General features: G+C 47.8%; 1 protein-coding gene across 2 annotated transcripts in view; it reads left to right on the forward strand.

Moving 5' to 3' along the window:
* The window catches only part of LOC147692372 (cytochrome P450 2G1-like), a 312,091-nt gene that overhangs the window by 156,523 nt on the left and 141,018 nt on the right, over positions 1 to 14,550 (forward strand). For both annotated transcript variants that reach the window (XM_086938594.1, XM_086938595.1), the window contains one exon: positions 7,876 to 8,036. In XM_086938594.1, coding sequence (XP_086794720.1) covers positions 7,876 to 8,036 — 161 coding nt within the window. The remainder of the gene's footprint in view (positions 1 to 7,875; positions 8,037 to 14,550) is intronic.

The raw sequence follows: 14,550 nt of genomic DNA on the forward strand, positions 1-14,550 counted from the left end.
AGTTCAGGTAGTAGGTATCTAGAAGGTCCCTAACTTGAAATACTCAAAATAGGATCAAATAATAACAAGGTTAGTTATCCTCCAGACCGAGCCTCGTTTGACTTTTATATTAGAACATTAATCTGCAAATTTCATTTTTGGATTTGTGTCACTGTAAAAGCACGGCACACTTTACCTACATTACTTTTCATGAGTCTCCTTCTGAGACAAATATCCTTGTCTCTGTTCATTAATATAAAATAGCATGCATTAAAAATCCTGCTATTGGCATTGCACACCATCCAGTGTGAAACTACCTATAAAGTTGTGTGGCGCTATGCTCACATATCTAGGAAATAAGGCACGCAGACATGTTGTTTATGTTTCTTGAACTGGCCACGAGCACGTGTGTGGTATCTCCCTCTTTGTTTCTCCCCCGGCGGCTCTGCGTGTGATGGCGCTGCTCGCGGTGACATCACTTAGAATGTCACCGCGACCAGCGTTCAAAGGCGAGCGCCGGGGACACTGAGGCGGGACAGCGTTACCGAGAGGCTGTGGCTGAGGTCGCAGGTGTTTTGTACTTGATAAATAAACATTCCTGTTTACTTACGTGACGGCTCTGACTGTCATTTGAAGCCGTCACTACACTGGTGACGAGGGTGACCTTCTGCGACCTCAACACGCCAGAAGGAAGATAAGTGTGACAGCTGACTCGTGAAACCCAGCTGAAGGACTGAAGAGGGTATCGGGTTACCACGGGGTGAACGGGAGGTGAATACCCAACCCAGCGTCGATTGTGTTTGTCGAACACACAAAGAAGGTGCGGAGTATGTGTGAAGACATCTACAGGTCGGTGTAAAACCCCTTGACGTGAAGTACGCCTGTGTGCCAGCCCTGCGCGCAACCCGCAGACCCTGATGAGCTACGTTTTGACAGCTGCCAAGGTGTGAGTGACGCCCGGCTTGTGTGGGAACCTGACCAGCGTGCAACCTGAACGCTGTTTAGTCGGAATATAAGGCGAGAGCAACGCGCGCTGTGTCCCCATCAGAAGTAAAATATGAACTGAGTGCTGTCTTAACGACTTTGAGAGTGGTCAGCCAAGGCGTAGGCAGGAAAAGTGCAGAAATAAAAGTGGCGCACGCACTGCATTTGCAAGTGAAGACCTTGTGTATCAATGTGAAGGGACTCGATCTGTACCACATTGAAAAGAATCAGCGCATACCACGACTGCGTGGGTTAAAGGATAGTCTGGCATGCAGCTGTCGTACTTTGTCTGGCTTTTGACCCGTTTGATGAGGAGCTCTTCATGCCTGTGACCCTGCTGGATTAAGGAAGGTTCGCCGCTAACGCGTGTAGTTTGGCAACTTCCTCTCACACCACTGTGAACAGGCGCAACAGGGAGCGTCAGGGGAGCTGTGTTTGTGGAAGTAGACGCGCTGCCTGTGGCTTGACGGAGAATTGTCCTGCGCGTGTTAAGAACTGTTGGTGATTTTGACCCCCATGGAGCAGACGTAGATGGATATGAATGGCCAGCAAATGAGCCCCCTGAAGTACTGTCCTGACCGATGTCATTAAGAAGAGAGAACTGTGTTAAAACACCTTAGCAAAACATTGACTTTTCTTAGGGCAGGTTTAGCGCTGAGCACATTCAGCCCCAGAGTGAATGACTGTACAAATAAGGGGAGTGTACTCACATTGTAATTGGGTCTTCCACCTCCCCACTGCTGGCCTTTTCATATGTTATATAACTTCAGAAGCTCCTGTATTTAGTGGCCCTTAGCAGTACTGCCAGGCATACTTTCTTTGTACAGGCTGATAGTGTTCATCTAAACTCTTTACGTCTTACAGGGGGGTTGGTGCAGGCTTCCAGTTTCTGAGCTCATACTGAGACCGTTGTGGATTGAAACATGCAAAGTGTAACCCCTCCACCTTTTTTCTTAACCAACCCAGGTGACCCCACCATCTTATGGAAAAAATGGAAGAAAGTCTTTTTAAATTACGCTACTGTGTGTGGACCTAACTTAGGGCTAGAAAGGAAAGTTGCTTTGCTAGCTTATTACCTAGGCGCAGAAGGGGAGGAAGTTCTAGACCATCTCCCGGATTTAGGGGCACAGGAGGCAAGAGGTCTGAATGAGTTTGAAGTTAGGCTAAAGAAGTTAGATCTGCACTACCTCCCCAAGACTAGCACAATCATGGAGAGGTACCACTTTGGGAAGAGAGCACAGAAGGAAGGAGAGTCTATAGAAGATTTTGTGTCTGAGTTGAGGAAATTGGCCGCCACGTGCAAGTTTGGTGGAGCGAGTGAGGAGAGAATTAGGGACCAGTTTGTCTTGACCTGCAGGATGGAGCGAGTGCGTGAAGAGCTATGGCTTAAAGATGACCCGCCGTTGAGAGAAGTTCTCATCATAGCCAAGCAGGTAGAGCATATGTTGCAGTGTGTAAAGGAGATTAAGCAAGACGCAGGGGAGAAGAAGAACGATGACAAGATCAATGTCAGTGAGGTGGTGTCCAAATGCGAGACTGTGTCTGTAGTTAAAGGTCAGAAGACAGTGGGCAAGGAACAGAAGGAAGGCAGGCCAGGAGGATTATTCAAAGGTACCTGCTACAGGTGTGGCAAACAAGGGCACTTAGCCAACGACAAGGAGTGTCCCGCCCTCAGATTCACGTGTAACAAGTGTGGTAAGAAAGGCCATTTCAAGCAATATTGCAAGAGTGGGCAGGGGGCCAGTAGACAGAGTAGAGACAGAACGAATGTGGTGCGACGAGTTTGTTGTGCAAGTAAAAGAGTTGAAGGTGCCTGGTCCCAGAAACCCCATGTGTGCAGAAGTTACAGCGCAGGTTGATGAAGATCAAGTCAATAGTCCCAAAGACACCATAAGAGTAGGAGAGGTTGACCTAGAAGCATTGTTTGACTCCTGTTCTAGAATAACGATTATTAATGCCAAGGAGTTCTCACGTGTGTCTAAAGGAACGATAATCTTGAAGAGGTTAGACCTGAGGCCAGGAGGGTATGCAGGGCGCCCCATCTCCATGAAAGGGTACTTTCTGAGCAAAATTGAGTACAGGAACAGAACTACTGTGTCTAAAGTATATGTATCCACTGTAGGAGACAACCTTTTGGGGTGGCGAGCAGTTTGGGTGTGTATCTCAATCCCAACAGCAATCCCCAGATTTTGATACAGGAGATACGAGAATGTGAGTCTGACATAACTAAAGAATTTGAAGAGGTGTTTAGGGAAGGGCTTGGATGTTTGAAGAACTACTGTCACAAAATAAAATTGAAGATGAATGCCAAGCCCGTTGTGGCAAAAGTTAGAAGACTCCCCATAGCCATTCAGGAAGAGGTCAGATCCGAATTGGAGAAACTGTGTAAGGCTGGAGTCATCGAACCTGTGGAAGCGACCGAATGGTTGGCGCCCATCGTGGCAGCGAAGAAGAAGGATGGGTCAGTCCGGCTCTGCATTGATTTGAGGGCCCTCAATAAAGAGGTCGTCGTTGACCGATACCCCTTGCCGAACATCACCCAGATGATGAGCATGCTAGAGGGTGCCAAGGTGTTCTCCACCCTTGATCTCACCTCGGCCTATTTCCAGATAAAACTTCACGAGGAGTCTCAGGAACTCACTGCTTTTGTGACACCTATGGGCGCTTACAAGTTCAAAAGGATGCCGTTTGGCTTGGTCTCGGCGGCTGCCGTGTTCCAAAGAATCATGGGCAACATCCTGAAAGGCATCCCAGGCGTCATGTGTTACCAGGATGACGTACTTGTTTTCGCAAAGAACCAAGTTGAGCATGATGAGAGACTGAGATGTGTGCTGAGGAGGTTTTTGTCCCAAGGCCTTACCGTAAAGAAGAACAAATGTGTATTCAGTTGTGCTGAGTTGGATTTCCTGGGTCACAAGATAACTACAGAAGGCATACGTCCCAAGGCCGAACTGCAAAACACCATTGTGAACCTGTCACCCCCCAAAAGCAAAGACGAGATCAAATCGTTCATGGGGATGTTGGAGTTCTATGGAAAGTTCATAAGAAACTTGGCAGGCAGGACTTACGCCATCAGGCTACTGCTAAAAAAGGAAAACGAATTCAAATGGAGCCAGGAATGCCAGAGCGAGTTCGAGGATGTAAGGAGAGCTCTTGCAGAAGCCCCTAGTTTGAAGTCATACCTGCCCGGCCGGGCAACAATCCTCACCACTGATGCAAGTGCAAAAGGGTTGGGAGCTGTCCTCACCCAGAAAGGCGTGGAAGGAGAAGAGACCGTAGCCTTTGCCTCAAGGTCACTCCAGAAGTCTGAGAACAACTACTCAGTCATCGAAAAAGAGGCATTGGCGGTATCAGGGGCTGTAGGGAAATTCAGAGACTTCCTGTGGGGTACGCAGTTCACCCTCCGAACCGACCACAAACCGTTGGTAGAAGTGTTCAGCAAAAAGGGTTTGGATGCCATCTCCAGCAGGATAAGGCGTTGGGTGGTCAGTCTCCAGGAGTACACATTCCATGTCGAGTACGTCCCAGGAACGCAAAACCTTGCAGCTGACTGCCTGTCCAGACTCGTCAGCGGTGTAGAAGCAAGAGAAATGCGAGAAAAAACTGATGAAGAAGAAGAGGGATACATGGTTGAGAATGTCTGCACCATTCAGAAGGCGTTGGGTGAAGAAACGTGGAGAAAGGCACAGGAAGAGGACAAGACCACGGAGGAAATTTGCAGAAGAGTGAGGGATGGTTGGAAGCACGGTGACAAACGAGATGAAGACCTACGGCCTTTCCAGGCCGTCAAGGACGAGTTAACTGTTGTTGAGGGATGCCTGTTCAGGGGAACAAGGCTCGTGCCACCAGCATCTGTGAGGGACAACCTGATCGAGATAGCTCACGAAGGGCACTTGGGTATCACCAAAACCAAGTAAAGACTCAGGGAGAGCTACTGGTGGCCGAACATGGACCTGGTCACCGAAAGGAGAATCAGGGAGTGCATCCCGTGCTGCAATAGTGACAAGGTCTTGAAGCAACAGACACCACCCATGGTGTGTAGGCCGCCCCCGTCAGGACCTTGGGACGAGTTGGCTTTGGACATCGTGGGCCCGATGACTGGGGAGCTGTGGACACCTTACATTTTAGTGCTCGTAGATGTGTATTCCCGGTGGCCAGAGATAAAACTCGTCAGTGAAGTCACGACCAAGACTGTCATCGGATTCTTACAGGAGGTATTTATCCGAGAGGGGCTCCCCAGCAACATCCTCACTGACAACGGAGTGCAACTATGCTCGAAAGAGATGGAAGACTTCCTAGAAGAAAGAGGCATCAGACACAAGCGATGCGCATTATACCACCCAGAAACCAATGGCATGGTCGAACGTTTTAACAAAACCATCAAGGAGAGCATCCAGCTGGCCAAAGCCAGTGGCATAAGTTGGAAAGAAGAGGTGTGGAGGCGTCTGGAAGCGTACAGGTTCACGCCGCACCAGACAACGGGCGTCACCCCGTTCGAATTGCTCCGCGCAAGGACACCCAACACTAAGCTTACCCCGGGGTGGATGGAATGGCAAAAGGGGTGGTCGGACCGAACCAAAGAAAAGGATAGTCTGAGGAAACATGAACAAGCCATGAAGGTGAGGAAAGAAGGTTACGACCAACGCAAGGCCACACAGGAGGTTGAGTTCAAAGTAGGTGACAATATCAAGATAAAAGCTCCCACAGGGAAGGCAAGCTGGTCAGAGTACAGCAGTCCCACGAAAATCACTAAACTTTTCAAGAATGCAGTCAAAACCCAAGAAGGGAAAATATGGAACCTAGGGAGAGTTGTAAAGTACCACCCTCCAGTAGAAGTCCCTGAAGGTGCAAGGGAGGGGGAGAGTGGTCCTAGACTGGATAGTGGTTTCACCGTTAGGAGGCCGTCAGATGTCTCTCACCCGGGCCACAGGCCCAACAGGAGAGTGACCAGACCTCCCAGGCGCTTTGACCAATATGTAATGATGGCACTGGCTTGGCTAAAGAGCTTTCTTCTGGATCGAACCCAATGTGTCACCATGGGAGACTTTCGATCCAAGGAGACCAGGATTACTAAGGGGGTGCCACAGGGCTCTTGTTTGAGCCCTACATTATTCAACATCTATGTGGCCCCCCTGGCGAATATCCTGAGAGCCTTTGGCTTTTGTCCAGTGTCATATGCTGACGATACTCAGCTGCTCTTTCCCTTTGACCATCTAACTCCACAGGTATTACACTCTTTCTCTGAGGGGATGAGAGCAGTTTCCCAATGGATGTCTTTGAACAAGTTGCAGTGCAACGTCTCAAAGACAGAGGTTATGCTCTTCGGTGAGGCTAAAATCTGCTGGGCTCCTGACTGGTGGCCTCTAGACCTAGGCCCAGTCCCTGAGCCTAAGCAGATAGTTAAGAACCTAGGGGTCCGTCTGGAACAAGAACTCAGCCTGAAGCAGCATGTTACCAACATTGTGGGGTCCTGTTTTCGAACTATAGGACTACTACGCCGAGTTTTTCCACTGCTTCCAGACACTATTAGAAGGACCCTGGTCCAGGCGCTGGTTATCAGTCGTCTCGACTATTGTAATGGCCTCTTGTTGTCAGCTAATGAGGAGGATCTGGACAGGTTGCAGGTTGTGCAGAACACTGCAGCTAGGCTGGTGGTAAATGCTCCTCCCAGAACACCATCAAAACCTCTTCTTGCCAGGCTTCATTGGCTCTCCATCCGGCAGAGAGTCACCTTTAAGATCTGTTGTACGGTACATAAAGGTCTTCATGGTTTGGGTCCCTCTTATCTTGCAGACAAGTTTGTGCCGTATGTCCCTTCCTGTGCTCTACGGTCCAGTGATCAATTGCTTCTTATGATTCCTAGGATCAAGCGGGCAAGGCAAGGGGGTAAGGCTCTGTCGGTAAGGGGACCGAAGATTTGGAATGGCCTCCCCCTCCAGCTTAGGCAGCTTGAAAATCATCTGGCCTTCAGGAAAAAGTTGAAGACGTTTCTGTTTCGGGTCTAGCTTTACAAGTCTTAGAATTGGATTACAGTCATGTAACTTGTTCTCCGGTAGGTTTTGGCAGTCATAAAGCGCGGAGATACTCCCCTGGGAGTCTATTCTAGCGCTCTATAAACACGCAAAATAAAATAAATAAATGTAACTATTGCCATTCCGCCTAATGTAAGGTTTTAACCTATTTCTGTTTTCTGCACATTGCTTTATCTAATGTTTTCAATTTCCGCAGGGAAGGGGGATGTGTGGTATCTCCCTCTTTGTTTCCCCCCCGGCGGCTCTGCGTGTGATGGCGCTGCTCGCGGTGACATCACTTAGAATGTCACCGCGACCAGCGTTCCAAGGCGAGCGCCGGGGACACTGAGGCGGGACAGCGTTACCGAGAGGCTGTCGCTGAGGTCGCAGGTGTTTTGTACTTGATAAATAAACATTCCTGTTTACTTACGTGACGGCTCCGACTGTCATTTGAAGCCGTCACTACAACGTGCACTCGGGCCCTTTTATTAACAGGCCCAAGTCACCCGTGACGCTGTGTTGGATGGGTGTGAGGTGTGTGGTGTTCAGCCCTCACGGGAGTCGCAGGTAAGCCTGCACCTGCTGAGACACTAGAACGTGTCCGGCAGGACACTACACTGGCCTTTATAGTCGGCCTTTATTTCTTACCTGAACCTCTTTCGAACTGGAAAGCTCTGCACTTCGTACGTGTTGATCACTGCTGTGGACAGAATATGAGAAAATATATTTTGTTAGTACTGCAATTCTTTAAATTCTTAGAGTGAGACCTATGAATACCGTACACAAGTGCATACAATACTTCCAATGTATGCTTTAATGGATCAAGAGTTTTGTTTTGAATGTGATGTGGATACTATTTAACTATGTAAGCCACATACTGACATGACTTGTATTCTTCTAGGAGAAATATGTGATCCTTCTCCTTATCTTGAGCACTTATCTGCCAATGTACTCTTTTCCATCATTGTGGGGAATCGTTTCGACTACGGAGATGAGAAGTTGCATAGTATGCTAAGAGCAGCGAACGAAGGCTTCCTGATTATGAGCTCTGTCTGGGGACAGGTAACTTACATACATTTATTTTAGTTTGTTTGGGGGACCGTTGTGGTACCGAATTTCAGTGGAGTGCGTTAGTTATTAGATTTTAGGACCCTGGCTGCATTTGGCTACATTTGGAATTAGACTTGATTTGAATTGAATAATGTTAGATATGGTAAAATATGAAACTAACATGTGTTGTCGCTATGATAGTAAAGTGAATGAAGAACGTCATGTTTTCCTACACTTCCAACTGCTGGCAGGCTTAAGAAAAAACACAATTAATTATTTTTAGAACAAAAGGCACAGTCAGCCTGGAACTAACGCTCGCCCTTTACTACAAGGAGAAATACAACATTGGGCCTCTGAAGTCACAGTTTAATAAATCCGTGAAAAACGAAAGTTATGATGATGAGATCCACCCACTAGCACTCAAAATACAAAGAAGTAAACAGATCAAGAAAACAATACAAGAGAAACATATTGTGCAAAAGACAGAAATGGAAAAATAAATAGAAACATTCCCTAAAACAAGCATTTACAATGCAACGGTTTGGAAACGTTTGAGCTATTGGCATTGCGAATGACAAACTTTTTATTTATGTGTTGGCTTTGAAAACAGATAAAAAAAATGGCATTGTCATTTACAATGGCAATAGCTTAATCTCTCGCAAATGCGATTTGTATTGCAACTATTTCAGTTATCATTCTGCACTACGATGAAAACTGGCTTGTGCATTTACTCCTGCAGAAGAGTATCAAGAGGAGAGTCAGCAGGCGTCCCTGTAGGAGGTAGTGTATTCAAGACTGTGCAATACAATACATGCTCCCTTCCCAACTCACTTGGTCTCGAACGCCCAGTCATACACTGCACCACCATACATTGAGACACAAATCTGGACATACATTAAAACGAAAAACCGCCTGTTTGTCTATAGTTGATTGTACTCGGTGGCCTTGAGAGAGGAGGCAGAACTGTGGTGAAACTGCTGGGTTTGTGTGTACGAGGGAGGAGAGGAGTCGTACTTGTGACAGAACTTCTGGGTGTGGGCGAAGGAGCTGGGAAGACCTGGCACAAGAGTGGGGGAACGGCAGGATCTGAGGGTTGGAGTGGCCTGGGATGACGGGTTTCCAGATGGATGCCTTGAGACAGAGTTTCACTCAAACAGTCTGTGCTGCCTGCCTCTCACGTTCAGATGAGTGAGCACAGGTCCTGCAGAGTCCCTTGCGGAGTTGCGTTGGGCCCGCTGAGGGAGACGGTATGTAGGGAAGGGCGACACTGACGGCAAATGGCTCAACATCCTGTGATTCAGGGCAAATCACTCAATCTCCTCGTGCCTATCAAAAAATTATTGGATCCTTGTGTAACGTAACTGGCGCTCATGTAAAGCGCTCCCATACCTTGAGACGGAGCTCGCGCTAAATACAACTGCAAAAAAAAATTGAGGTATGTCTGCCTCTGGCGTATGCCTTGCTAATCTAGCGCTCCCATAGTTAGACTAGTTTCCAGTCGGTACATTTTGCCTTAGGCTGCAATTAATAGACTTTGGTCATAGACCTGGAGTGAGCTGGGTATTTATACAAAAAGCTCAACTTGTAGGGTCTACCCGTTGGGTTCAGGGCCTTGCGCTTTGATTGTGCCCAGTTTGTCTACCTCTACCCCTCAGTGGGTTAGTGGTATTAAACTTCCTGTGCCCTAAGGTCATAGAATATTCAATAGAAGCAGAACTCCAGGTCCTAACCCTCGATGATGAATTTTGTGAGGTGATAGATCTCTCCATCCACAAGACGGTGGCAGCAGCCATGGGTCCCTTCGAAAGGCACATCACGGAGGCGGCTTTTGCCTGTGTGGTGCTCCACAAGTGACATGCACCCCTTCGGACCCCCTCACGCATAGCGCCAGAGCGTAAATCTGATTCAAGGGTGGACCTGAGCGCTTTTGAACGCCTTAAAAAGGCTTTTCTGGCACACCCTATGCCTTTGGCTGTATCAGAGTCTTTCGCAGATATGGCGGTGGTCTTTCACTGGACACAGAGGATGATGGCCAAGGGGATTCTCCTGAAGAGGCCAAGCCTTCTTGGACCTGGACCCCGAATCCTGTGGCGCACCTAGATCAGAGCCCCTTAGACATGCTGAACCCAGATGATTTGGTGCATCCTCGCTTCACTGAGTGGGTACCCGTCAGAGAGGGTCTCCTGATATGTGGCAAATCTGCTTAGGAAGCCGTTGGATAAAGAGGTCAGGGCTTGCCTTAAGGCAGAATGTAAACGCCCCTCCCTTCCTGGCAAAGTGGAAGCGACGCCTGAGCTAGACCCCACGGGCCACTTTCCTACAGAAATATATCAAGGACCCCAATAAGGGTATAGACAGGTCCTGGCATTCGTGCCAGGACATGTTGCTGAATATATGTGGCCTTTTTACAAAGATTTTGGATTTAGTGGAGGAGGCCAAGTCCTCTGAGACCCGGTCTAGTTGGATTCCCTGTCTGGTTGGGCACATTGTGCTGTTATTTTCTTAGGGAAGGCTAATTGTGCCCTGTCAATGGAGCGTCACCAGGCCTGGCTGCTATTGATGGACTCCAAACTAGGGGACTTAGCTTCCACTGAGATGGGTGAGGTGGCGCATGGTCTGCTCTTCTAGGACGTGTTCACTAAAGAACTTGGAATGTTTGCTGCAACCTTTGCCTCCTTGGACAAAGCGCAGGCTTCCATTAAAAAGACCTTCAATCCTGCCAACTTTTGTCCGGCCGGCCATGGATTGGGGCATGCTGCCGTCCGCTTCCTCACCCAATGCCAGACAAGAGGATCCAAGTGATTCCAAGACCAATCCCGTCAAGGGGAATTCTTCCAGACTCGTAGAGTTCGCCCTGGATCCAGAGGTGTTGTCAACTCTCATCTGCAAACCCATGCAGGTGAGAGTTTGCCTTTCTCCCCAGTTAAAAGTGGGGGGCAGGGTAGCTCTCTTCGCTTGAAACAACTCACGGCAGATGCCTGGGTCCTTCAAACTCTCCAGGGGTTTGATATTGAATTCTATGGGTGCCTCGTTCAGGAGTCCCGCCCACAGGTGCTGGTGTTCGCGGAAGATCGGGCAACCTTGATAGATAGAGAGGTAGCGGATTTACAGAGACAAGGAGCGATTTCCGAGACCACTCTTCATATTCAGGGATTCCTCAGCAACATCTTCTTGGTAAGTAATTGCATTACTCTGAGCACTACTCTCTTGCTTTAATTGATTACATCCTTCCCGGTTATGCCAAGCTACTTAAGTAAGGTTGAGCCTGTGCATTTTAACGTCAGGAGGAATAGAGGTTCCTTTTATTCATTGATTTATTTAGTGATTTATGTCTTAGTGGAGGTGGGACTGCCTTATACTGTGGTTATTTAAAATAAGGGAAGTGGCAACAGAGTAATGCAATCACTGGTATTTAGGGACTTTACAACATAGACGATATGTAACACCCAAAGTCAATTCAAGCCAGCAGGATATGAATGTTTTCTCTGTATGTCACCGGAGGTCTGTACTCAACACTATTACTAACCCCCCAAAAGAACATGAACCGTCAAGTCACGCACACCAACATCAATACTGGCACCAGAGATGGATGAGTGTTTTCCTTTTTCATGGAAGCAGGGAAAAAGCAAAGATGAAGTTACAGTACTCTACATTGCACAACATAACACTACATTTCCTACAGGTGATAAACAGTTTTTCTAGTGGTAATCAGTAGCAACATGTATTCAACATAGAAAGCAGTAATAGCCTGTCATGAGAATCCTGCATACTGCAACGTTATGAAAACAACTGAACGGACACAGCCTCTTATGACATGCATGGCAACAATAGTAGTGTTGCGCTTTTCATAAAGGGGAAGGATAAATCATTTGAACAACAAAGTAATGCAAAGAAGACATATTTTATGGTGCTACATTCATTCCATCGTTTTCATCAATATGCCTCTAGACTATCTCTTTACTTCTGTCACTAGCATGTGCATTATTCTAGATCCTCTTAGTAAGCATGCAGCACTTTCACTGACAACTTAAGTTTCCTTCATACAGAACTAAAATGATCTGCCTCACTCTCAATAGTCGATTCAGAAAAGGGGGTGGTGATGAACAGAGTGTCTGAATTAAGCAGACCACTCTTACCCAGTCCAAATATCAGGGCTTGATCCATCACCGTTATTTATCTCACTGCCCCATCCCAGCTCAGAACCTGGCTATATGCAAATCAGTCTGTCCCTGGCCCAGTGCATCATGGGAACAGGGCAGACTAAACTACCAAGCCAATTCTTCACCAGAAAGGAGACAAGCTACCGGGGACCGGTTTCTGGCATTTCAGCCGTCTTCGGCCCGGCTTGCTTGAATCCTGATGGAGCAGTGAGAAAGGGACTCATGTCTGAGTATACCCTGCCACACCTATAGTGGCCAAAATCGATTCAGAAAAGGGGGTGGTGATGAACAGAGTGTCTGAATTAAGCAGACCACTCCCAGTGAAAGAATTGGCTTTGTAGTTTGGTTTGCCCTGTTCCCATCATGCACTGGGACAGGAACAGACTAATTTGCATATAGCCAGGTTCTGAGCTGGGATGGTGCAGTGAGCTAAAAAATGGTGTTGGATCTAGCTCTGATCTCTTGACTGGGTGAGAGTATTCTGCTTAATTCAGAAACTCTGTCCATCACCACCCCTTGTTGTATAATCACTCTCAATAGTGTTCTAATTTCATGAAAATGTAACGCGTTTGTAGCACAAGACCAGGGAATATGCTACCTGAGTTCACAGAACAATTTCTCTAACTTTATTCATTGTTTATAGTGTACCGTTTCCTATATCCACCTCCCCCTCGACAAGTCATCTTGCTGTACGCACTTATAGAGGTCCCGGGATAAACTCAGAACACCCTTGACTCCGAGCCGCGTGGTGCAGGGCTTATCAGCCCCCTCCCCCATAAAGGTACTTCAGGTCCAGCCCCCTAACTAGCCCCACACTGTACCCATACACGACTTGTCTAGCTTTTAATTTGACCGTACGATAAGTACTCCATTTACGTTGCCATCAGGAGCCTAGACATGTTTTTTCTTTAAAGGGTGGGGGTGAGGGGCACAACCTAAAAGATCGCTGGAGATGATCTATGAGGCCATTGGTTTACTATCCGCCACCAGCCTCCACCATACCGGAGTTCTCAAATCCGTGACCTGATCTTTTTTTGCAAGGGTTACGAGCGCTTTAAATGAGCACTAGTTACATTAGACAAGGTTACAATTACAATCATTTTTGGGCACTTGCTCATGTTCACTACAGTCTCTATATTCTCTACAACAAGCACGTTCATCCCTTGCGCTAGTTTAAAATTTCATCCAGAAATTGATGGAACTGTCCTCATTTCCGAGGCCATTTTGGTCTGCTACACGCCTGGAATACAATGCTTTACACAAACACCCATAAATACCATCCCCAAATATCCCTCAAGGTGGCTTTTGAGGAGGAACAGAACAACCCAAAATTCCGCACACTAAACTTCCAGCTATACTGCTCAGAGTCCGCGGCCAATCTTCAATATAAAAAAGTGCAGCCATTTGGCTGCCGCGCCTGTCTGTTTCCCCTCCTCAGTTGTGCCTGCCGACCTGCAGCCGAAGAGCACCGAGTGGCCTCCTCGGTGACCTGCCTCAATCGCCGCTCCAGTCCGTCTGACCTGAACTAGTCTGCAGAGCACTTCCACGGAGAGAACAGCGTGCAGACCGATAAACACGCCCATAGCTATGCCCTGCCTCCACGCGCCACCGCCCACCTCCGATTAAACAGACAGAGGGCGTGGCTTAAAAGTTCGTAGGCGGGTCAGCGCCAGGATGGAACTGCCTGACCTCTCCCTTCAGCAACAAATGTGCACTCTCTACTCACATCCTTCTTTGGTGTCTGACTTCCAGGTCCCTCTTACAGGCACAAGACCGATGACAGCAGGAGGGTATATTAGAAGAAGGGGCGCGTGGGCATGGAACACAGCAGAGGTGTCTAACTGTCACCGTTAACTGCCGCAGAGCACTCCTTGTTTTCTCATTGTTACCTCTATTTATACCCATTTGATGCTCCTGTTTACTAGTTCATAGAAGTCGATTATTATTTCCTTTTTTTTAAAATAAATTAAAACTGCGTGAGTACAGTGAAGTAACCATATAATTGCACATGTAAAGAAAGTCATTTTGGGATTCGGGGGCGTTTTTCGTGCTCTCCCCTTCCCATTGGCAGGAAGGTAAAATTCCAGCCAATGGGAAGAGGATAGGGCGGGACTTAAAAAAAGACCCAGAAACGCCCCCTAATCGCGTCAAGGGGGGCCCTGAACTGATTGACGCTCCTCTCCTCCAATGGCTGGCCAGCATTTACGAGGTCAGCCAATGGAGAAGAGGGGCGTGTTCAGGCCCCCCTACTACACACATAAGATTTCGGCTCCGCCCACTGCTTACGCAGTGCGACGGTAGCCGAAACCTAAACAGACTCGTTTACCACCTTCTCCACTTGTAAAACATAGTCTCTCCACCATTGA

The sequence above is a fragment of the Lissotriton vulgaris genome, chromosome 9 (assembly GCF_964263255.1).
Source record: "Lissotriton vulgaris chromosome 9, aLisVul1.2, whole genome shotgun sequence".
Lineage (NCBI taxonomy): Eukaryota > Metazoa > Chordata > Amphibia > Caudata > Salamandridae > Lissotriton > Lissotriton vulgaris.